Genomic DNA, 25,659 nt, shown 5'->3' on the forward strand with positions numbered 1-25,659 from the left:
GTCGTTGCAATAATAAGAATGGGCTCTAGGCGCCGCTGCTCACCAATCAGGGAATGGGAAGCTGCGCGCCATTCAGTCCCTCCCTCCCCCGCCTCTACCACACAAAGCGGAATGAGATGGATACTCACAGATCCTGACACTGGAGACTTAGAAGTATTTTCCTTCGCTTTCTGATATATTTTGGATGTAGTCGGCCTAGGACTTCATAGATACATAAGCCGATTCACAACCAACCAGCTCGAGAAACCGCGGAATATCGGCTTAGAGCCTGCCATGGCGAATCGGCTACAGCGCGGGGACCGCAGTCGGCTGCTGCTGCTGCTGTGCATTTTCCTGGGGACGCTGCGGGGGTTCCGGGCCAGGCAGATCCGATATTCGGTGCCAGAAGAGACCGAAAAGGGCTCCTTCGTGGGCAATATCTCCAAGGACCTGGGGCTGGAGCCCCGGGAGCTGGCGAAGCGCGGAGTCCGCATCGTCTCCAGAGGGAAGACACAGCTTTTCGCTGTGAATCCGCGAAGCGGCAGCTTGATCACGGCAGGCAGGATAGACCGGGAGGAGCTCTGTGAGACGGTGTCCTCCTGTTTTTTAAATATGGAACTTCTCGTGGAAGACACCTTGAAGATTTACGGAGTGGAGGTAGAAATAATAGATATTAATGATAACGCCCCCAGCTTCCAGGAAGACGAAGTGGAGATAAAAGTCAGTGAGCACGCAATTCCTGGGGCGCGATTTGCTCTTCCTAATGCTAGGGATCCAGATGTGGGCGTGAACTCCCTCCAGAGCTACCAGCTCAGCCCTAATAATTACTTTTCCTTGCAACTGCGGGGCAGAACGGATGGGGCCAAGAATCCAGAGCTAGTACTGGAGGGAAGCCTGGACCGAGAGAAAGAGGCTGCTCACCTGCTCCTCCTCACAGCTTTAGATGGAGGCGATCCCATCCGAAAGGGCGCAGTTCCCATTCGTGTGGTGGTCCTCGATGTAAATGATCACATCCCAATGTTTACACAGTCCGTATATCGCGTGAGTGTTCCAGAAAACATCAGCTCCGGAACTCGGGTGCTGATGGTTAATGCAACGGATCCAGACGAGGGAACCAACGGGGAAGTAATGTATTCATTTCGGAACATGGAAAGCAAGGCTTCTGAAATATTCCAATTGGATTCACAAACTGGAGAAGTTCAAGTACGGGGGTCTCTGGATTTTGAAAAATATAGATTCTATGAGATGGAAATTCAAGGCCAAGATGGTGGAGGTCTCTTTACCACCACGACGATGTTGATCACTGTTGTGGATGTGAATGATAACGCTCCAGAAATAACTATCACCTCTTCTATTAATTCAATTCTGGAAAACTCTCCTCCAGGTACAGTCATTGCTCTTCTAAATGTGCAAGATCAAGATTCTGGAGAAAATGGTCAAGTCTCCTGTTTTATTCCTAACCACCTGCCTTTTAAATTAGAAAAGACTTATGGAAATTATTACAAATTGATAACAAGCAGAGTGCTGGACAGGGAGTTGGTCCAGAGCTACAATATAACGTTGACAGCCACAGACCAGGGAAGCCCGCCTTTGTCTGCAGAAACTCATATCTGGCTGAATGTGGCAGATGACAACGATAACCCTCCCGTTTTTCCTCACTCCTCTTACTCTGCCTACATTCCCGAAAACAACCCCAGGGGTGCCTCCATCTTCTCAGTGACCGCCCTCGACCCGGACAGCAAACAGAATGCCCTGGTCACTTACTCTCTGACGGATGACACTGTCCAGGGGGTGCCTCTGTCCTCCTATGTCTCTATTAACTCCAACACTGGTGTTCTCTATGCCCTACAATCCTTCGACTATGAGCAGTTTCGAGACTTACAACTGAGAGTGATAGCACGTGACAGCGGGGACCCGCCCCTCAGCAGCAACGTGTCGCTGAGCCTGTTCGTGCTGGACCAGAACGACAATGCGCCCGAGATCCTGTACCCTGCCCTCCCCACAGACGGCTCCACTGGCGTGGAGCTGGCGCCCCGCTCTGCGGAACCTGGCTACCTGGTGACCAAGGTGGTTGCGGTGGACAAAGATTCAGGCCAGAACGCCTGGCTGTCCTATCGCCTGCTTAAGGCCAGCGAGCCGGGACTCTTCGCGGTGGGGGAGCACACGGGCGAGGTGCGTACGGCGCGGGCACTGCTGGACAGAGACGCGCTCAAGCAGAGCCTCGTGGTGGCCGTCCAGGACCACGGCCAGCCCCCTCTCTCGGCCACCGTCACGCTCACCGTGGCTGTGGCCGACAGCATCCCCGAAGTCCTGGCGGACCTCGGCAGCCTCGAGTCTCTGGCTAACTCTGAAGCCTCAGACCTCTCGCTGTACTTGGTGGTGGCGGTGGCCGCAGTCTCCTGCATCTTCCTGGTCTTTGTCATCGTGCTGCTGGCACTCAGGCTGTGGCGCTGGCATAAGTCACGCCTGCTGCAGGCTTCTGAAGGCGGGTTGGCAGGTGTGCCCACGTCACATTTTGTAGGCGTGGACGGGGTACAGGCTTTCCTGCAAACCTATTCCCACGAGGTCTCTCTCATTGCGGATTCGCAGAAGAGTCACCTGATTTTCCCCCAGCCCAACTATGGGGACACGCTCATCAGCCAGGAGAGCTGTGAGAAAAGCGAGCCACTCTTGATAGCTGAAGACTCAGCTATCATTTTAGGCAAATGTGACCCGACAAGTAATCAGGTGAGATTTATTTCTCTGCCTCCTAATTGTTGGTGTCTTGGCACAAGTCTTTTAAGGAGATGTTTTTTGAGCCTGTTATGAAAACTGTTTGGGGGGGTGGGGCGGCATATATTTAGTTCATATATATTTAGAGCAATACATGTGAGTTTTACTTTGCCTTTCATGAGATTACGATAATCTTTCAGAACGTTTTTGTGAAAGTCATTTTTCAATCTTGGCATATTTTCTTTTGATTTCAAAGGGGCCATTCAACTATGCTGGCTTGGTTTGAAGTAAGTTGAATTTTAGTATTATTTTTCTATTATCAGTGTATGAGGCTCTCAATTTATTATATATAGATACAAATTAATGATTCACAAACACTTTTTATTTCCATTTCAATTTTGCTGTGCCTTCACTGATTTGTAGTTATATTCCACCATTATTTGCTATTACTGCTAATGTTCAAATTTTGATCCTGTTGATTTAATAGCATGCTCCCTCTAGCTCTCCTTCTCATCTATCTATCTATACACATGCACACACACTTATACATGTAAGCTTTTCTCTGAGCAATTTTATTTTGATTCTTGGTGGCTGGTAATATGCTTAGATCCTGTTGACTATTTCAACTTTGTCTCATTTCTTCATCCTATCAACACAGACATATTGACTGGCTTTTAACTACTGGATTTCCTTGGGAGATAAAATTTAGATCACATTTTTTCTTAAGCTCTAGATGTCTTTTCCATTACTATGGTGAAGTTACATTGACTGTTCTGAGGAAATAATTGAATTATTGAACTGGTATTATTTCCTTTTATTCTTTTACTTTGGTGTCTGTGTTTGTATGTATGGAAGGTTTTTTAATGTAGTAAATCCATATATAGAAATAACTTGATTTTGATTCAGTGCTTCTCAAAAACCTATTTTCAAATGTGCTAAAGATGTCTACAGATTTATTCAAATAGAGTAGTTTGTGAATATATAAATAGATTGAAGGTATTTGGACTTTAATTAAACTGATTTAGCTAGTATCCTTCTGGCTATTTTTTTGTTCATTTTCAGTGTACTTGGGAGTCATAGATTCCTTCTTTCTTTCTTTATAAGGTCATTCTTATGGCAAATAGTACATTCAGTTCTTTTATTCAGACCAACTTGTTATTGAAGCTTGATAGTTGCCTGACATACATGTTATCTGAAGCAATGTCTAGGAAAGCCAAATGAGGAAAGGAGACTTATCTAGGGTTTTTGATCACAGGAATCATTTCCATAATCAATTCAGTCAACACTCTCACATCACTTCTAGGTATTTGCCCCAAATTACTTGGATATTTATGTTCCCTTTCAAGTTTAGTTTTCTCATTTAGGAATTTACCTTATGTCATTAGTTGTAAACTGACTATCTAGGGCTCGGACAAAAATAATTTCAACTGTAGGAAAGGCAAGTCTTCCAACAGATGCCTACATTTTTCTTGAAGTCAAGAAAAATGTTCAGGTATTTTGAGCATCTAGGGATAGGATTTATACTTGTGGAATTCCAAACTGAGAAAAATGATGTAAGGCATTGTACTTTGACTGGAATTAGTTAAATAAAAAGGATATGAGGTATTTGGCTGGGAAAAGGAGATTGTTCCATATTATAAAACCTCATCTAAACTAACTTCCCAAGATCGTGGAGAACAAAAAGGAAGGGTTGGCTTTGAAATGTGATATTAAGAGGGTTATGTTGATTCGGAGGTAGTGATAAAGTTCTGTTAAGGTATAACATATAGTCCCATTAAATAGAGGATAAAAATAAAACACCATCACATTTCATGTTGTTAATTCCTATGGCAACCTACTAGGCTATACCTTTATATTCTCTTTATGATGAAACATGAAACACTTAATAATCCTTTTCAGAAACCTCTTTTATAAGTGATAAGAAGGGTTTGGCTAACTTTATTCTGAATATGCCCTATATAGCTTTCAGTGCTCCTCCAGTTTTCTCTGATAAAACTAGGAGGAAAATTATCTGCACATCAGATTGAAAATAATACTGCATATCATTTCATAGTGGTCAAAATTTTCCCATACCACTTGATGGGGATGTTTTCCCACAAGGTTTTTGTTCTACGTCAGGAGAGAAGACTTTGCCTAGTTCTTCCAATATGTGCATTGCTTCTGCTTAGAAAATAACAAACTTTTAAATTCTCTTTGCTGGGTTAATGACTGTTCTATAGGATCCCATCTCTAAGGAATCTTCTTTGGTAGTAAACACTGGAAAACAGTCACTACCAAAACTCATAAAATGTCTAGTTTCCTATACATTAGTCCAACACATCTGTCTAATTCTGAATCCCATTGAATTAGCAAAGGCTTCCGGCTGCAGTTTTCTAAATAGACTCAGAGCCCCGCTGTTGGCCAATGTGCTGCAAGAACTGGAGCCTGGGATCTACCAGGACGATATTCTGTTCAGTCACAGAAGCAAGTTGGAGAGTGGCCAAGACTTGGGCTTTCTGCTCCTGCAAATCTGATTCCATACGGATTGGGGTGCCCTCAAACTGGGAGCATTGAGTTTTCTATGTGTGGAAGTAAATATTTTAAAAGCACTTTGTGAAACATTTTCTCTTAACATCGGAGACTGCAGCAACGCATGGGAAGGATGGGAAACAGGGTGAAGCAGAGAAGCAGGACCCGGCGGTGGCAAGCACTCTTCCCTTTCCTGCTACCTTTGTTCTGCAGGGCACCCTCGGAGCAGATCCGCTACTCTATTCCAGAAGAAACGGTCCAGGACTCCGTGGTGGGGAACCTTGCGGAGGACATGCGGCTGCATGTTCAGGATTTATTGACCTGAAACCTTAGAGTTAGTGCAGAGAAACAATACTTTACCGTGAACACGGAGAATGGGAACATACTTGTGAGTGACAGAATAGATCGAGAGTCACTGTCTTCAAAATCCTCTGTGTCATACCCTTAGAGATTGTAGCAGAGAATCCTCTAAATGTTTTTCACATAAATGTGATGATAGAAGATATAAATGATAATCCACCTCATTTTCCCCAAAATAGCATTGTTTTACAAATCAATGAACTAGCAATTCCAGGCATTCGGTTTGGCCTGGAATCTGCTATAGATGCAGATGTAGGGCCTCACTCTCTCCAGAGTTACCAGCTCAGTTCTAATGAACATTTCTCTCTGATGATGGACAAGACTAAAGGCAAGAACGCTCCAGAATTAGTGCTGGAGAAGCCCCTGGGCCAGGAGCAACAGAGCTCTCATCTCCTGGTCCTGAAAGCAATGGACATGGGTGACCCAGTCCTAACTGGCACTGCTGCAATTCAAATTGAGGTCACTGATGCCAACGATAATGCCCCAGTTTTTAGCCAGGATGTATACAAAGTCAGCCTTAGAGAGAATGTGCCCCCAGGCACCTCTGTACTAAAGGTGACAGCCACTGACCAGGATGAGGGTGTCAATGCGGAGATCACCTACTCTTTCAAATCCCTACGAGATGATATTGGAAATATGTTTGTGCTAGACCATCAAAATGGGGAAATTAAATCCAAAGACTTAATAGACTTCGAATTTCGTAGCAGTTATACCATGAGAGTAGAAGCTAAGGATGGTGGAGGCATGACCAGCGAATGTAAAATTATACTAGAAATCCTAGATGAGAACGACAATGCCCCAGACGTGGTTTTTACTTCGGTGTCCAGTTCTGTAACTGAGGACGCAGAACCCTGGACGGTGATCACTCTGTTCAAAACACATGATAAAGATTCGAGAGAAAATGGGGAGGTTACATGCCTCATAAACGAAAGAGTTCCTTTTAGAATCGAATCTTCCGCCAGTAATGACTATAAGCTTGTAACAGATGGGACCCTGGATTGGGAGCGGATCCCGGAGTACAACGTCACCATCACTGCCACTGACAAGGGCAAGCCTCCGCTTTCATCCAGCACAAGCCTCACCCTACGCATTGGTGAAGTCAACGACAATGCTCCGGTTTTCCACCAGGTCTCCTACGTGGTCCACGTGGCCGAAAACAACCTTCCCGGAGCCTCCATCCCACAAGTCAGCGCCTCTGACCTGGACCTAGGGCTGAATGGCCAAGTCTCCTACTCCATCGTTACCACTGACTTGGAGCTGCGGGCACTGTCGTCCTACGTGTCCGTGAGCGCACAGAGTGGGGTGGTGGTCGCGCAGCGCGCCTTCGACCACGAGCAGCTGTGCGCCTTCGAGCTCACGATGCAGGCCCACGACCAGGGATCGCCCGCGCTCAGCGCCAACATGAGCCGGCGCATGTTGGTGGGCGACCTCAATGACAATGTGCCGCGGGTGCTGTACCCCGCGCTGGGGCCCGATGGCTCTGCACTCTTCGATATAGTGCCACGCGCCGCAGAGTCCGGCTACCTAGTGACCAAGGTGGTGGCGGTGGACGCAGAATCGGGACACAACGCTTGGCTGTCCTACCAGGTGCTGCAGGCCATCGAGCCCGGGCTTTTCAGCCTGGGGCTGCACACGGGCAACCTGCTGGTTGCTGTGCGTGACGGAGGACAGCCGCCGCTCTCTGCGCCGCTACGCTTCACCTAGTCTTCGCAGACAGCCTGCAGGAGGCACTGCCAGACTTCAATGACAGTCCTGTGCCCTCTGATTCCCAAGCAAAGCTGCAGATTTACCTGGTCGTGGCCTTGGCCTTGATTTCTATGCTCTTCTTCCTCGCAGTGATTTTGGCGGTCGCCTTGCACCTGCGATGCTCTTCCAGCCCCTCTGCCTGGGGTTGCTTTCACCCTGGTCTCTGTTCTAAGACTAGACCAGGGGTTTTTCCCAACTACAATGAGGGAACTTTGCTTTATTCCTGCAATCTGTATGTTCCCTCGGATTCTAGAAAAAGAAGATTTAATTTTCTCACCATGACACCAGAAACAGTCCCCCCACAAGATCTTTCTAATGAAGTTTCTCTGGTAGCAAGCTTCACTGAAGAGAATAACAAGATAAGCTCTAACTCTGTTGCTCCTACTCACGTGAGTTCCAATGAATGTCTTTCATTTACAAATGGATGAGGTTTAATTTTCAAACCAATATTTTGGCAAGAAAATCTTAAACATATTATATCTACTATTGCTTCAGGTTTGTTTGCCCACTCTTAATATTTCCTGTTCCTTTCTGTGTGGGCCAGTAACTTCATTATTAGCTTTCATGTATTTTTGAAACATTTTGACCATTTTTACGGGAGACTTTTTTTTTTTTTGGACGGAGTCTTGCTCTGTGGTCCAGGCTGGAGTGCAGTGGCGTGATCTCGGCTCACTGAAAGCTCTGCCTTCCGGGTTCTGGCCATTCTCCTGCCTCAGCCTCCCGGGTAGCTGGGACTACAGGTGCCCGCCACCACGCCCGGCTAATTTTTTGCACTCTTAGTACAGACGGGGTTTCACCGTGTCAGCCGGGATGGTCTCGATTTCCTGACCTCGTGATCCGCCCGCCTCGGCCTCCCAAAGTGCTGGGATTATAGGCGTGAGCCACTGCACCCGGCCCGGAGACATTTTTTATACACACACACACACACACACACGTGTGAAAAGTGGGTATTATGATACTGCTGTCATTGAGATATTTTAATTGAGGAATAAATTTTTTTCCTGTAACGTTTCTTGGGACATCAATATTTGAGTATATAAGGCTTTTTCTTTAATCCATTAACTATAAATTTTGAAGAAAATGCATGAGAAAATGGAGAAAATGCGTTTTTTTTTAAAAAAAATTGAGATTAAGGTCTCACTATGTTGCCCAGGCTGGACTCAAACTCTTGGGCTACAGCGATCCTCCCACCTCAATCTCCAGAGTAGCTGAGACTACAGTTGCCTGAAACTGTGCCTGGCAGAGAAAAAAGCTTAAAAAAATAAGAACATGGTAATGATTTGATAATATTCAGTTACATTTACTTGTGATTCTTGTAATTCAAGTAAACTCAATTTTATGTCTGATATTTTCTCACAGCTACCTATATATTTCTTCCCAATTTAAAATATATTATTTATTTTATGCCTAGCAAATATCTTTACAGTATAAATATTTACACTCATGAAAGTACGTAGCCAGTTATTTCTTAGGGAGAATTTTTTCCCTATATTTTGATGGGCTTCCAAAAGTATTACCAGTAATTCTCAGTAATTACAATTAGGTCAGTTACCCAGGAAAAGGTAAGTCTGTAACATTCTTTGGACTACCAATTTTCTTTTACTAAGTTTCCTGAACAATAAATATTTTTGAAATATAATGTATTAATAGAATTCTGGAGTACTTCCATTATTTCCAGTCAATGCAATTTGGAATGCTTCTACTTTATGCTAAAAATATTAATGTTTCTTTTTCACTTGGGTTCTTGTTAAGTGTGATTCTGATAATGTATACAATCACATATCATTTTTAGGTTTCCATAATATCATGAAAATTTGATTTTTAAGCGTTACATGTCAACAACCTGGTAAAGTAATCCTTCCATTCAGGATCGTTCAAGGAATCTATTTAAAAATATTTTCCCCAAATTATAGCTGAATCAGAAAGTTTAAATTATTATATTATATGATTTGTCAAAAAGAGAAACTCCTAGGGAGACATCCCCCATAATAGGTGTGTTGGGGGAACAGTAATCTCAAAGCAGATGCACTAACATTATAAGATTAAAATCATTGTTTATAGAAACTTCCAATTCATTTAAAAGCTCATTGGGGAAAAAAAGCTCATTGGGAAAAAAAAAAAGCTCACTAAAGTTTCTATTAAAGCGAATACTGTAGAGTTCCATCCCCTTTTGAAGAACAGTAGGTGGAGCTATTTAAGATATAAAAACGAAATATCCTTTCTGGGAGTTCAAGATTGTGCAGTAATTGGTTAGGACTCTGAGCGCCGCTGTTCACCAATCGGGGAGAGAAAAGCGGAGATCCTGCTCGCCTTGCACGCGCCTGAAGCACAAAGCAGATAGCTAGGAATGAACCATCCCTGGGAGTATGTGGAAACAACGGAGGAGCTCTGACTTCCCAACTGTCCCATTCTATGGGCGAAGGAACTGCTCCTGACTTCAGTGGTTAAGGGCAGAATTGAAAATAATTCTGGAGGAAGATGAGAATGATTCCTGCGCGACTGCACCGGGACTACAAAGGGCTTGTCCTGCTGGGAATCCTCCTGGGGACTCTGTGGGAGACCGGATGCACCCAGATACGCTATTCAGTTCCGGAAGAGCTGGAGAAAGGCTCTAGGGTGGGCGACATCTCCAGGGACCTGGGGCTGGAGCCCCGGGAGCTCGCGGAGCGCGGAGTCCGCATCATCCCCAGAGGTAGGACGCAGCTTTTCGCCCTGAACCCGCGCAGCGGCAGCTTGGTCACGGCGGGCAGGATAGACCGGGAGGAGCTCTGTATGGGGGCCATCAAGTGTCAATTAAATCTAGACATTCTGATGGAGGATAAAGTGAAAATATATGGAGTAGAAGTAGAAGTAAGGGACATTAACGACAATGCGCCTTACTTTCGTGAAAGTGAATTAGAAATAAAAATTAGTGAAAATGCAGCCACTGAGATGCGGTTCCCTCTACCCCACGCCTGGGATCCGGATATCGGGAAGAACTCTCTGCAGAGCTACGAGCTCAGCCCGAATACTCACTTCTCCCTGATCGTGCAAAATGGAGCCGACGGTAGTAAGTACCCCGAATTGGTGCTGAAACGCGCCCTGGACCGCGAAGAAAAGGCTGCTCACCACCTGGTCCTTACGGCCTCCGACGGGGGCGACCCGGTGCGCACAGGCACCGCGCGCATCCGCGTGATGGTTCTGGATGCGAACGACAACGCACCAGCGTTTGCTCAGCCCGAGTACCGCGCGAGCGTTCCGGAGAATCTGGCCTTGGGCACGCAGCTGCTTGTAGTCAACGCTACCGACCCTGACGAAGGAGTCAATGCGGAAGTGAGGTATTCCTTCCGGTCTGTGGACGACAAGGCGGCCCAAGTTTTCAAACTAGATTGTAATTCAGGGACAATATCAACAATAGGGGAGTTGGACCACGAGGAGTCAGGATTCTACCAGATGGAAGTGCAAGCAATGGATAATGCAGGATATTCTGCGCGAGCCAAAGTCCTGATCACTGTTCTGGACGTGAACGACAATGCCCCAGAAGTGGTCCTCACCTCTCTCGCCAGCTCGGTTCCCGAAAACTCTCCCAGAGGGACATTAATTGCCCTTTTAAATGTAAATGACCAAGATTCTGAGGAAAACGGACAGGTGATCTGTTTCATCCAAGGAAATCTGCCCTTTAAATTAGAAAAATCTTACGGAAATTACTATAGTTTAGTCACAGACATAGTCTTGGATAGGGAACAGGTTCCTAGCTACAACATCACAGTGACCGCCGCTGACCGGGGAACCCCGCCCCTATCCACGGAAACTCATATCTCGCTGAACGTGGCAGACACCAACGACAACCCGCCGGTCTTCCCTCAGGCCTCCTATTCCGCTTATATCCCAGAGAACAATCCCAGAGGAGTTTCCCTCGTCTCTGTGACCGCCCACGACCCCGACTGTGAAGAGAACGCCCAGATCACTTATTCCCTGGCTGAGAACACCATCCAAGGGGCAAGCCTATCGTCCTACGTGTCCATCAACTCCGACACTGGGGTACTGTATGCGCTGAGCTCCTTCGACTACGAGCAGTTCCGAGACTTGCAAGTGAAAGTGATGGCGCGGGACAACGGGCACCCGCCCCTCAGCAGCAACGTGTCGTTGAGCTTGTTTGTGCTGGACCAGAACGACAATGCGCCCGAGATCCTGTACCCCGCCCTCCCCACAGATGGTTCCACTGGCGTGGAGCTGGCTCCCCGCTCCGCAGAGCCCGGCTACCTGGTGACCAAGGTGGTGGCGGTGGACAGAGACTCCGGCCAGAACGCCTGGCTGTCCTACCGTCTGCTCAAGGCCAGCGAGCCGGGACTCTTCTCGGTGGGTCTGCACACGGGCGAGGTGCGCACGGCGCGAGCCCTGCTGGACAGAGACGCGCTCAAGCAGAGCCTCGTAGTGGCCGTCCGGGACCACGGCCAGCCCCCTCTCTCCGCCACTGTCACGCTCACCGTGGCCGTGGCCGACAGCATCCCCCAAGTCCTGGCGGACCTCGGCAGCCTCGAGTCTCCAGCTAACTCTGAAACCTCAGACCTCACTCTGTACCTGGTGGTAGCGGTGGCCGCGGTCTCCTGCGTCTTCCTGGCCTTCGTCATCGTGCTGCTGGCGCTCAGGCTGCGGCGCTGGCACAAGTCACGCCTGCTGCAGGCTTCAGGAGGCGGCTTGACAGGAGCGCCGGCGTCGCACTTTTTGGGCGTGGACGGGGTGCAGGCTTTCCTGCAGACCTATTCCCACGAGGTTTCCCTCACCACGGACTCGCGGAGGAGTCACCTGATCTTCCCCCAGCCCAACTATGCAGACATGCTCGTCAGCCAGGAGAGCTTTGAAAAAAGCGAGCCCCTTTTGCTGTCAGGTGATTCGGTATTTTCTAAAGACGGTCATGGGTTAATTGAGGTGAGCTTATATCAAATCTTCTTTCTTTTTTTTTTTAAATTGCTCTGTCTCCCAAGCTGGAATGCAGCGGCACGATCATAGCTCACTGCAGCCTCAAACTCCTAGGCTCAAGCAATTATCCCACCTTTGCCTCCGGTGTAACAGGGACTACAGGTGCAAGCCACCTACTGTCTGCCTATCTATCTATCTATCTATCTATCTATCTATCTATCTATCTATCTATCTATTACTTTCTTGTACAGACAGGAGTCTCACTATGTTGAGCAGGCTGATCTGAAACTTGGGCTCAGGCTAGCCTCCTGCTTCTCCCTCGAAAACTGCTGGGATTACAGGCGTGAACCACAGTGCCCCGCCCTTATCAGATATTCTTTTCTGGCTGGGCGCGGTGGCTCACGCCTGTAATCCCAGTACTTTGGGAGGCCGAGGCGGGTGGATCACCTGAGGTTGGGAGTTTGAGACCAGCCTGACCAACATGGAGAAACCCCGTCTATACTAAAAAAAATACAAAATTAGCCGGGCGTGGTGGTGCATGTCTGTAATCCCAGCTACTTGGGAGGCTGAGTCAGGAGAATTGCTTTAACCTGGGAGGTGGAGGTTGCAATGAGCTGAGATTGTGCCATTGCACTCCAGCCTGGGCAACAAGAGCGAAACTCTATCTCAAAAAAAAAAAAAAAACTTTATCCTCTAGTTTCATCCATTGATGACACTTGCTTTAATCACTTATTACAATCACCTCCAAATGAAGATTTTATAATTCCATTGTTTCTTCTACAGTTGTTAATTGGCTTTCTACCTTGAAGAAGAGTTTTATATTCTCTATATATGTTTGTTTCTATGATTCTGGAAGCATGGTTTTCTATTTTATTCAATGGCCTGTAATCTGTTAATATCAATTATTTATTTTGATGCTGAAATTGTCCCAGGATTGGCCTTTGGGACTCCCTTTAGGCTGATTTCTATGTCCTTTCTGTTACAGCCAGCTTGGGATTATATCCAAGATTTGTAATTCCAATGTACTTACTTCTGTCAGTGTAAACAAAGTACGATTTCTGGACTAGATGACTTGGGCATTGTGGGGGAGGTGGAAATTAGAGGTATTCTCTGTTTTTCCTGTAGGATCTTGCATTTCTTCCTCTTGCTGCTTGTCTCTTTGTGTCGGGAACAGGCCCCCCAAAATCTGGCCATAAACTGGCCCCAAAACTGGCCATAAACAAAATCTCTGCAGCACTGTGACATGTTCATGATGGCCGTAACGCCCATGCTGGAAGGTTGTGGGTTTACTGGAATGAGGGCAAGGAACACCTGGCCCGCCCAGGGCAGAAAACTGCTTAAAGGTGTTCTTAAACCACAAACAATAGCATGAGTGATCTGTGCCTTAAGGACATGCCCCTGCTGCAGATAACTACCTCAATCCATCCCTTTATTTCCGCCCATCTCTTCGTTTCCCATAAGGGATACTTTTAGTTAATCTAATATCTATAGAAATGATGCTAATGACTGGCTTGCTGTTAATAAATATGTGGGTAAATCTCTGTTAGGGGCTCTCAGCTCTGAAGGCTATGAGACCCCTGATTCCCCACTTCACACCTCTAAAAAAAAAAAAAATTTTTTTTCTGAGCTTGGAGAAATATATCCCTTAGTACACTTGGAATTCGTAAAGCAGACATCAATAAATTTATATATATGTGACAGATACCAACAACAATCCAGTCCCCTTCCCTCATACCTTATTTATGTACATATATTTTATATAATAGATATAATTTATTAACAATTTATAAAATTACTTTGTTAATACTCTATATCATTTTCTAGCTGAATTTATCAATGATAATGCTCTTTTCCCACTTTTATTTTTTTCCCATTGACCATGCAGCAGTTTTGTGTAGACCATCTGATAACAACTGATCTGTTTATCTAGGGGGGAGAAATCTAATTCAATGGAAAATATAAATAAAATTTTGATAAACTTTTGTAAATAGAGTGGCTTTTAACTACACTTGAGATGGCTAGCAAATTCATAAAGTGAATTTAGTTTCTTTCAAAGTTCAGTAATTCTTTCTGGCCATTAGGGATATGTCCATTTATACTTTCTCAGTATCCCAAGTCATTTCATGGTTTTAAATCATTCATGAACTTCCAAATATAGTGAATTTATTTCTTCTGCATTTAAAATTTTATCACTTAAATATACAATATACCGTATTGCCATGACGAAAAATGGTAAAGACTATTTTTTACTTCTGTTATGCATTTCATTAATACGATATCTGTATGTGTTTCCAAGTTAGATATTTCTTTTGCCCATTTCCTACACTAATGATACTAATGATGACTTTGTGGAATATTCAGAATTAACAAAATGTGTTTTGAGTGCTTTTTTTAGTACTGGGGCAAATTTGCAGTAATATCGCCTGCTTTCTACATTAAATTCCCCATAACTTTTACAACTATGGGAAAATTTCTGAAACGTGCACAGATTCCAAGTGTTTTCTGAGAACTTTATGCTTATTGTAGAGTGGTTACAGACACTGAATACTAAAGTGTATTACTCTTTGAAAAGCATTGCTTGATTTCTTTTGGTGAATTCTGTAAAGGTGTAGGGAAACATAACGTCCCAATTATTTTTTCTTTCTTCTTTGTTTGCTGCCTATCTACTTTGAAAGATACAATAGTTAAAACCCAGAAAAGAGATTGGAAACCACTTAGAGAATGAAAGACATCCAAGGGCTCTAAAATGCGGCAGTTGCTGCTTCTGAGACCAAAAAAGGGGGCAAAATATAGAGTGTGTGGTTCTACTTGTGTGATTTTTTGAAAGAAAGTATTTGAATTTATCTAAAAATACTAAATTTGTATTTACATTAGTTTTCAAATAGAATTTAATAAGTACAGTGTTCTATAGGTAATACTGAGAGAAATAGAGGACAATGAAACCTCTCTCCTCCATCATCTTGTATGAACTACCAAAATGTTTATCATATGGACAGTTCTCATATATAGTCAAATAGAAAGAAAGACATAATAGGAAAACAAATGACTTGGGAAACTAAGCTAACATGGTCTAATTATTCTGACCTCTGCTCACCTAACTTGATTTAGGAACAAATCATTGAGAGTTAGAGCATGAATAGTCAAGACTGTTAGACCATATCTCAAATATCAGTGACTTCAATCAACTATGTTTCCAGTTTAAGCTGAATAGGCTTTATTAAATAGTTGTTGAATGAATGGATAAACAAATAATGTACTCTGGGGATTACCTGATACCAGGATTCTGAATTTTCAGATGTATCATAGAAGGATAGCAGCTTTGCAATTAGGTAAATTCTTAACTGTGTCACCTTTAGCAAGTTATTTAATCTCTTTGAACTTCAGCAAAGTAGGAATAATCATATCTAATTTGAAAGGTCGTGGTGATGGCTAGGGCTAACAAAAATCTGATTCACAACATGCAATTAATTAACAGTAGCCATTTTTAGTGGTTGACAAAAGAAAGGACTTATATTTTCAATGCCAGTACACTCGATGTTCTGTTGGGAAAAATAATAATGATTTTTGTGTGCTTCTCCATATGGTATAATGGAATGATTTGTGGATGGAAATAAAACTGTTCTAAAATTTTTGTGAAAGCTGGTTTAAAAATCTTAAGTGCCTAGGCACATTCTTGATTGAGAAGCCACAGTTTTAGGCCATAAAAGATGGGGGAAAGATTTTTATATGAGACAATTTTGTGAGTGTTACTTTTTCTTTGTCTGAACCATAGTGAAATCTAAACAAGGATCTTGTGAAACTTATTTTAAAGAAGCAGTTTACTTCAATGGGATCTTAGATAATTTCACCAGAAAATGGATCACCGAAACCAGAAGGCTGGTGATCATTATTTGGTTTGGGCCATATAAGAATTGAAACTAACGGCTTAGCTTTAGGATTTTTAGGACACTTGTTGATAATTTAGGATTCGTAATTAACATATGTGTTGATTGTTTTCTGAGACTAACTGGGCAATGGGTTTGGATGTGTTTACATTTCTTCTGATTCCAGTCATAAAATTATGTCAAGGACTTTCCTTGTCTTCTTACGTGTATGACAGATGTGTATGTATCCATTTCATCTAATAAGTTAAAGCGTTCAGTTATAATTTAAAATTTGTAGCTTCACTGTTTTATAGTACCTAAAATTGGAATGTAATCAGTCAGAAGACATTCTTCCACTGCTTTCATTCCAGAAGTATTATGCTTTTTGAAGCAGCAATAGCATAGGAATGTTGAGGAGACTATACTACACTTTTATAGCGTATTTAATCTCATAGATCACTTTTCAATGAATTATAAGGCTGATGACAAATGAGCAAATTGTATCAGTTTTCTTTATGACATGTAACAGAGTATAGCTGTGATCATGAATTGGATAGTTCTGGTGTAAAAATCTGCTTTATCCTCATATAAGATGTCAGGTTCAGAAAAGCAAACACATAGTTTCGAAGGGATATTGATCAAACTGATGAGGCTAAATCTCAAGAAAGAGACACAGTTACCCTCTAATGTTACACTTTGAGTTCACTTTTTTTTTTTTTTTTTTTTGAGACAGAGTCTCAATCTGTCGCCAAGCTGGAGTGCAGTGGCACTATCTTGGCTCACTGCAACCTCTGCCTCCTGGGTTCATGCTATTCTCCTGCCTTAGCCTCCCGAGTAGCTGGGACTACAGGCACGCGCCACCACACCCAGCTAATTTTTGTATTTTTAGTAGAGATGGGGTTTCACCATATTGGAGAATGGTCTTGATCTCTTGATCTTGGGATGCACCCACCCCACCTCAGCCTCCCAAATAGCTGAGATTACAGGTGTGAGCCACCATGCCCGACCACTTTGAGTTCACTTTTAAGAAACCATACTTAATGGAAAATTACCAGTAACAGGGCATACTGTTTAGGATGCATTCCTAAAATATTGATGGCAAAAGATAGCCAGCCTATGGCAAAGCTAATTGGAAAAAATATTTTATAAAGGATGAGACTTCTGGATACCATATGGGAAGGGCTCTGGTTCAGGAAAATGTTTTTAAAAAACTGTCATTGAAGAGACCATAGAATCAAACAAAATAATTTAATCTGTATGTAAAAGAAGTTGGTACCACCATAATTTTTCTTATACATGTCATATAAGGATCTACTCTGTGTATTGTCATTGAGGGCAGATATAATTTCTTAGTTCATCATTAACTCTATTTCACACAGTATTTCACACAGTAGTTTGTACACCTTCTAAGTACTCAATACAATGCTTGAGTTCAATTATTGGAAAGTGGTCTCTTGGAGAAAAAAGAATCATAGTGCAAAACCAATTATTTTACATGGACTTTTCCTCTATATCTAAGCCCTAATAAGAGGCAGCTGTCTGATATACATATATATATATATACATATATATATATATGTGTGTGTGTGTATATATATATATATATATATATTTGGAGTAGGGGATGGAGTCTTGCTCTGTCACCCAGGCTGGAGTGCAAGTGGTGTGATCTCAGCTCACTGCAACCTCTGCCTCCCGGGTTCAAGCGATTCTCCTGCCTCAGCCTCTCCAGTAGCTGGGATTACAGGTGCCTGTCACCATGCCCAGCTAATTTTTAAAAATATTTTTAGTAGAGACAGAGTTTCATCAAGTTGGCCAGGCTGCTCTTGAACTACTGACCTCAGGTGATCCACCTGCCTTGGCCTCCCAAAGTGCTGGGATTATAGGCATGAGCCACCGCACCCTGCCAACTGTCTGACTTATCTTAAAAGGCTAAGGACCTGGTTTGTTTGTCAAATTTTGAAAATAGATGCCTCAGTTCATAAGATTTCCATATTGTGTGGCAGGCGCCTGTAATCCCAGCTACTCAGGAGGCTGAGGCAAGAGAATCACTTGAACCCGGGAGACACAGGTTGCAGTGAGCTGAGATCACGCCACTGCACTCCAGCCTGGGCGACATAGTGAGACTCTGACAAAAAAAAAAAATCCATATGTGAAAATTCTTAGAAGCTTCCTATACAATTTCAGCTGAAGATTCAGCCAACAGTTCATTCTGAGACTGTGTTCCATGGAAAAAGTAAAGCCCAGGCATGGAAGTGGGAATGGAAAGAAAGATTCTAAGCCTACAAATACTCAAACATCAAGAAGAAATAAAAATAAGTCATCACTTCGACTTCATGTGCTAACATCACTGAGGTTATAAATTCCCAGGAATATTTTATTGCGGGAGCAAGACTGCACTGCTGCCTTTCAGCTTGCAAATTCCAGTGAGAAACGTCTTTCTCTCTCCTCTCAACTAACTCTACAGAACGCTGTCCTCTCATTTCTTCAGGCTGCAGTTCTAGAGTAGGGACTCAGAGTGCCACTGTTGGCCAGTCTGGAAACAGAGGTAAATGAGCCAATCCCCAAACATTCTGGCTTGGTGGCTTTTCTAATTTCATGGAATGCAAATCCAAGAGCAGACCCACAACATTCCTATTATGGCTCCTAGTTCTACAAATTATAAGCAGGAACGGAACGGATTTACAGGCAATGAGTTCAGCTCCTTCTTGGCTGGAGATTCTATAATCCAAGAAGAGTTCGAAAAGGGGCTTATTTGGGCTGGAGCAGCAGCAACTCTAACTGTGGAAAAGATGGGGAATGGTGCTGGACTGACAGTCTGGGTAGAACCAAGGCAACTACTGCCTCCTTTCCTGCTATTTCTATCCTGCTGGGCATTCTCTATGATGCAGATCCGTTATTCAGTCCTAGAGGAGCTGGCCAAGAGTTTGGTGGTGGGAAACCTTGCCAAGGATCTGGGACTCAGTGTCGAGGACATGCCCACTTGAAAGCTTCGGGTTAATGCTGAGGAATAATACTTCATTCTAAGTGGGGAAAGTGGAGACTTACTTGTGAATGACTGAATGGATCAGGAGCAGATACGCCCCCCAATTATAGCTTGGGCCATAATGCTTTGAAATAGTTGAAGGCCAGGCATGGTGGCTCACACCTGTAATCCCAGCACTTTGGGAGGCCGAGGCGAGCAGATTACGAGGTCAGGAGTTCGAGACCAGCCTGACCAACATAGTGAAACCCTGTCTCTACTAAAAATACAAAAATCACTGGGCATGGTGGTGCGCGCCTATAATCCTAGCTACTCGGGAGGCCGAGGCAGGAGAATCGCTTGAACCCGAGAGGCAATCGCACCACTGCACTCCAGCCTGGGTGACAGAGCAAGGTGCCATCTCAAAAAAAATGAACAAACAGTAGTTGAAAATTCTTTAAATGTTTTTCACATTAATATAGAGATTCAGGATGTGAAGGATCATGCACCACGGTTCAGCAGGAATGTTATTAAGTTACATATCTCTGAGTTTACCCAGCTGGAACAAGATTTGCAACAGAACCTGCAGAAGATCCTGATGTTGAGAGAAATTCCTTACAAAATTATCACCTTAGCAGCAACTCTATATTTCTCTTTGAAGTAAAAGTGACCAACAGTGGAAAGACATATGTTGATCCTGTGTTAGAGAAGCTGCTTGACTAGGAAAAGCAGAGCTCCCATCCCTTAGTGCTAGCAGCCTTAGACGGCCCCCCAACAAAGCAGCATCACTCAACTCCTGATCCTATTGGTTGAAGCCAATGACAACCCTGTGTTCATCTAGGATGTGTACAGCGTCGGCCTTTAGGAAGATGTGCATCCGGGCACTTCTGTGCTGAGAGTGAGGGCCACCGACCAGGACTAGAGTGTCAAGGCAGAGATCACATATGGCTTCACAACCCAGAGTACCCATATCTAGTTTGGCCTTGATCAAATAGTGGAGAAATGAAAACTTTAAGTACATTGGACTTTTAAAGATTTTTAAATTTCCATGGTTTTGGTAGCAAGTGACAGAGAGGGACTCATTGTCCAGTGTACAGTTGAGACCGAAATTCTAGAAGATAATGACAATATCCTAGAGGGGATTTTTACTTCTAATTCCACAATGATTCCCAAAGATTCTGCACCTTGGACAGTAATCACTGTCCAGGATTTAAATCACAAGATCTTTAAATCACAAGATCTGGATTCAGGAGAAAACGAGGTCACATGTCTGATATAAGAAAATGCACCTTGAGAAAAATCTTCCTCCAATAATTAACTACATGCTTGTAACAAATGGGGCCGTGGACCAGGAACAGACCCAAGGTATAACATCAGCATCACTGCCACTGACAGAGGCAAGCCAACCCTCTTGTCCCGCCCAAGCGTCACCCTACTCATTGGCGATGCCAACGACAATGCTCTGGTTTTCTACCAGGCCTCCTACGTCGTCCACGTGGCCAAGAACAATCTTCCCAAAGCCTCCATAGTGTGCAAGTAGACACCTCCAACCTAGACTTGGGACCCAACAGCCAAGTTCCCTATTCCATCGTGGCCAGTGACCTGGAGCCACAGGCGCTGTGGTTCTAGGTGTCCTTGAGCGCACAGTGAGCCCTCGACCGAGAGCAGCCGCGAGCCTTCAAGCTCACGCTGCAGGCCCGCGACCAGGACTAGCTCGCGCTCGGCGCCAACGTGAGCCTGCGCGTGTTGGTGGACGACCTGAATGACAACGCACCGCGGGTGCTGTACCCCAGCTCTGGAGCGCAATGGCTTCGCGCTCTTGGATATGGTGCTGCATGCCGCGGAGCCTGGCTACCTGGTCACCAAGGTGGTGGCTGTAGACGCAGATGTGAGACACAATGCGTGGCTGTCCTACCACGTGCTGCAGGCCAGCAAGCCCAGGCTCTTCAGCCTGGAATGCGCACCGACGAGGTGCTGACAGCTCGCGCGATGGGCCACAGGAAAGCGACTCGCCAGCGCCTACTGGTCGCGGTGCACTGCGGTGGACAGCCGCTCCTCTCGCCACCGCCACGTCACCACCACTACCGCCCCTCGTCGCCGACAGCCTGCAGGAGACTCTGCCAGACCTCAGCGATCACTCTGCAAAGTTACAGCCTGAATCCAAAATTAATTTATATCTGGTGATTGCCTTAGCTTTAATTTCCTTTTTATTCTTCCTGATTGCATTGTTTGTGCTGGTTTTAAAGTGCCGAAGACCCCAAAATGATCCTGTCTGAGTCTTTCCCACGGATGTCTATCCCGCGCTAAGCCCCAGGTTTCTGGGTAACTGTAGCTCTATGATGCCATATTCCTACCAGGTGTGTGCTTCTCCTACGAATCCAGGGCTGAGTGAACTTCTTTTTTGAATCCCTACCCCTCAGGACTCAATAGCAGTTTCACTGCAGAAAGCCCCTTGGGGAAGGGGATGATTGTGATTATTCTAATTGCTTGGGCAGAATCCACTCTCTAAGGTGAAAAATTCTTGATGAAACTAAGTTCAGTCACAAGCAGGTTTTCTTCTAGCATTAAATATTTTCAGAGATCTCAGTAAAAAGCATTTCTAGCAGCAAGACCAAAGGCCTAAGATGAGAAATATTTGGCATGGTGAGCTTGAGGGACAGTAGTCAGGCAGACAAGAGTATCAGACATGCCAGAGCATTTGGGGCCTGTAGGTAAGGAGCATGTTTTGATTATATATATTTGTATGTGCTTGATTATATTTTATAATTTTACTTTGATATTCAAATTGTACTGATCCAAAAATAAGGGAGGGACAAATCTTGGCCATTGTAGTATGAGAGATGTAAATTTACAACTCAGAATCCCTGCTTATCACTTCTCCTTCAGCACACAACTGTTTCATTTTCTATTTAAGAAACTTCCTCTCACTGCAAAAAGACATTCTGGCTGATAAAGTTAGCCTATAATTTCAGTAAATCTAAGAATATGACTAATGGAAGTTGCCAGACCTAAACTTTGAAAATTATTGTTCCACTGAAGAGCGTCTTATGACTGAGTGTTCCAGTCTCCTTCTCAAGCTGAACCTTGCTTTTCAAACCAGATTAAGAACACTATCATAAGTTATACTGCATTTTGTTTCCCTACCCATGTCCACTGCATCATTCTCTGTAGTACAAAGAGCTTGTCTCGCCAGGCGCATCTATAATCTTAGCACTTTGGGGGGCCAAGGCGGGTGGATCACTTGAGCCCAGGAGTTTGAGACCAGCCTGGACAGCATGGCAAAAACCCATCTCTACGAAAAAAAAAAATACAAAAATTAACAAGGTTTACTGGTCCATGCCTGTGGTCTCAGCTACTTGGGAGGCTGAGGTGTGAGGATCACCTGAGTCTGGGGAGATTGAAGCTGCAGTGAGCTGTGGTTGCGCTCCTGTACTCCAGTCTGGGTGACAGAATTAGACCCTGTCCCAAAACAAACAAACAAATAAAGAGCTTCTCTCCTTATGACTTATTTAAAGCTTGGGAAATTGTTTCAATTCAAATGCTTTAAATGGACTTGAGCTAAAACAGAATGTGGTATATGAAATGTTCTTATAATCAGGTGATTGTAAAAATTGATCCAGATAATGTTAGCATAGCATTTTACTGAACTAGTAGTTTACAAACACTTCAAAAATTATAGAATAACATTTGCATATAAAATTCCTCATACATTTCCCTATCAGTGAATTGGAAGCTTACAATATACAATATTACCAAAAAGACAAAAAAAATGAAAAGGAAACAGTTACCTTTGGAAAACATAATTAGGTAAAATGGGTAATATGGAAAGTCTGAAAACAGTGAAAAAATTACTGGTAAGTCAAGAGAAAAGGAATATTAGTAGGAAAATTCATAAAAGTGTGTCTGACTACTCACAGCAGGTTTCCTTATTGGTATGTATTCTGTGGTCCATCTAAGCTATGTTAATTTTATTTTAAATGCTACCTGGGTATTGGCTTCTAAAAGGAATTCAGTAAATCAGATAATTTGGCATCTTCAATCTAGATTCTGATGCTCACCTGAAAAGTCTGCTAAGGATTGGAAACCAAGAAAAGTGAAGTATCTCAACAGATATGTGTCACTTGTGTGTACTGGATTTTTTTTTTTTTTTTTTGAGATGGAGTTTCACTCTTGTTGCCCAGGCTGGAGTGCAATGGCATGCTCTCGGCTCACTGCAACCTCCGCCTCCCAGGTTCAAGTGATTCTCCTGCCTCAGCCTCCCTAGTAGCTGGGATTACAGGCATGTGCCACCACGCCCAGCTAATTTTGTATTTTTAGTAGAGACGGGGTTTCTCCATGTTGGTCAGGCTAGTCTTGAACTCCCAGCCTCAGGTGATCTTCCCTCCTTGGCCTCCCAAAGTGCTGGGATTACAGGCATGAGTCACCACGCCCGGTCGCGTACTGGATTTATATTGTGTAATACTTTGCTCTAGCAGTATAGTAGGTGAGACAGTGACTGTGTCTAGTGAGCAAAAGGCACTTATTTGACACTTTTGACTCTTCCTTTCTACTTATCTTATTTAAAATTGATGTTTGCATGTGGCATGATGCACCAGTTCATTGAGGTAGGGGTTGAAGTTCTTTATTTCCCATTTTTTTCAATACCATTTATTAAAAATATTTTCCTCTTTCTGTTGAATTCGCTTGGTGCCTTTGTTGAAAGTCATTTCACTGATATATGTAGTTCTATTTCTATATTCTTGATCATGTTTCATTTGTCTATTCTTTTACTAATAGCACACTGTCTCAATTATTGTAGCTTTATAGTAAGTCTTGCTACAAAGTCTTACTACAGGACAAAGCTTGTAGGATTTTTGAATGGGATGGCATTGCATCTATACCTTTATCAGGGAAAGAGGGAAGGAGGGAGGAGGATCATCTTAACAATATTGACACTTCAAATCCATGAACATGGTGTATATTTCCATTTAATTACGTCTTTAATTTCTCTCAGCTATGTTGTATAGTTTTCAGTGTAGAGAGGTCATGTATATTTCTCATTAAATTGTCCCTACATATTTGATGTTTTCTAATGTTATTGTAAATAGTATTTTTAAAATTGTGTCTTCTAATTGTTCATTTCTAGTTTACAGAAAAATGAAAAACTATGGTTTTTATGTATTCTATATGCTTTTGAAAAGTAAGAGGTGCAAAGTGCTCTATTCTTACACTATATTGTGTGAGAATATAAGTCGAAACCACTCTGCATAAGTTCAGGCTTCCATTCTCTTCAGTTTGTAGGTTGAGAGAACCCATCCAGAAACAGTAAACATTGGTGTCTGCCCAAGTCTGGTCCTGGGTGGTTCATTCATTCATTTACATAACAAATATTTATTAACTGTCTGCTATATGCAAGGCACTGACCTATGGACTAAGGATGCAGCAATGAACAAGGCATATATGATTCCTGAGTTAATGGGCCCTATTCTAATACATGATATTTTACAGGTCTGATAAAAGCCAACAAGGAGAAATACAAAAGCACTAAGAGAAAGCTTATAGTAGGGAAGCTTCGCCTAATCTGAAGGTCAAGGAAGGCTTTCTTTTTTTCGGAAAGTGATATTTAGAGAGATGAATAGATTAATAGGATGAGTAGAAGTTATCTAGGTAACAAGGAGAGTAAAAAATTGTCAGGCAGAGGAAATAGCATGTGTAAAGATCTTTTTAAAAAATAAAAGGTGTGACTCAAGCAAAGTAAAAGAGCTAGGGAGGCTAGAAACAGAAAATAAATAGATGAGACTAATAAGGCAGGGAGAGCCTTGTAAATCACACTTAAAATTCTGGATTTTATTCTAAATACCCTTGTACTTAGGAGCTATTAAAATATTTTAAACAAGGCAGTGACAAGATATTTGAATTATTAAGCTTACTCTGGCTGCTATATGGAGAATTGATTTATGAGGGTTATAAATAGAAATAGGAAGATAAGATAGGAGACTATGGCAATATTCCTGGTAAGAAATGGAAGAAGAGCTGGCTTGGATTAAAGGGGAGGCAGTGGATGTAGAAATAAATGGATGAATTATAGATATATTTAGGAAATGGGTTCAATAAGACTTAATAATGGAATAGGTGGAATATAAATTTCATGAGGGCAGGGGGTGTTTTGTTTATTATTATATTCCTAGGTGTCTGAAAATATTGTTGTCTTGCCTGGCAAGTGGTAGATCTTCAGTGAAATATTATTAACTGAATAAATACAATGGATAAATGGGGAGCAGGGATTAAGAGTGATTCCTGGGTTTCCACATTAAGGAACTGGATGGACAAAGCTACCATTTGGTGAGAATGGAAGACTAGAGAATGGTAGATTTAAGAGAAATCGAGTTGAGTTCCAGCCATGTTCATTTGAAGGATCTGAGAAACAGTGCAGATATTCAGTGTGTGATTAGACATATGGTCATCATTCTTTTTTTTTTTTGAGATGGAGTCTCGCTCTGTCACCCAGGCTGGAGTGCAGTGGCCCTATCTCTGTTCACTGCAATCTCTGCCTCCCAGGTTCAAGTGATTCTTCTGCCTCAGCCTCCTGAGTAGCTGGGACTACAGGCGTGCACCACCACGCCTGGCTAATTTTTGTATTTTTAGTAAAGA

General features: G+C 43.4%; 2 protein-coding genes across 20 annotated transcripts in view; both read left to right on the plus strand.

Moving 5' to 3' along the window:
* Window positions 1-25,659, plus strand: part of LOC100979108 (protocadherin gamma-C3) — a 191,335-nt gene that overhangs the window by 99,599 nt on the left and 66,077 nt on the right. Inside the window, exons 1-2 of one of the 19 annotated variants that reach the window (XR_010112227.1) lie at window positions 7,801-12,512; window positions 12,610-12,888. The exons of 16 other annotated variants lie outside the window; for them this stretch is intronic. Coding sequence is in view for 2 of the 3 variants with exons in the window: in XM_014345020.5 (XP_014200506.1) it covers window positions 274-2,706 (2,433 nt within the window). In the remaining variant the exon portion in view is untranslated. Of the gene's footprint in view, window positions 1-74; window positions 2,707-7,800; window positions 12,513-12,609; window positions 12,889-25,659 lie in introns of those variants that run through there. 2 more of the 19 variants (XM_014345020.5, XM_034960651.4) reach the window with 2 other exon arrangements.
* On the plus strand, window positions 5,319-7,733 carry LOC130541557 (protocadherin gamma-B2-like). Its single transcript, XM_057302402.2, is given in 3 exon segments — window positions 5,319-5,624; window positions 5,627-7,243; window positions 7,246-7,733. Coding segments are annotated over 3 exon segments (2,406 nt in total). The 5' UTR covers window positions 5,319-5,323.

This window comes from Pan paniscus, chromosome 4, assembly GCF_029289425.2.
Source record: "Pan paniscus chromosome 4, NHGRI_mPanPan1-v2.0_pri, whole genome shotgun sequence".
Taxonomy (NCBI): domain Eukaryota; kingdom Metazoa; phylum Chordata; class Mammalia; order Primates; family Hominidae; genus Pan; species Pan paniscus.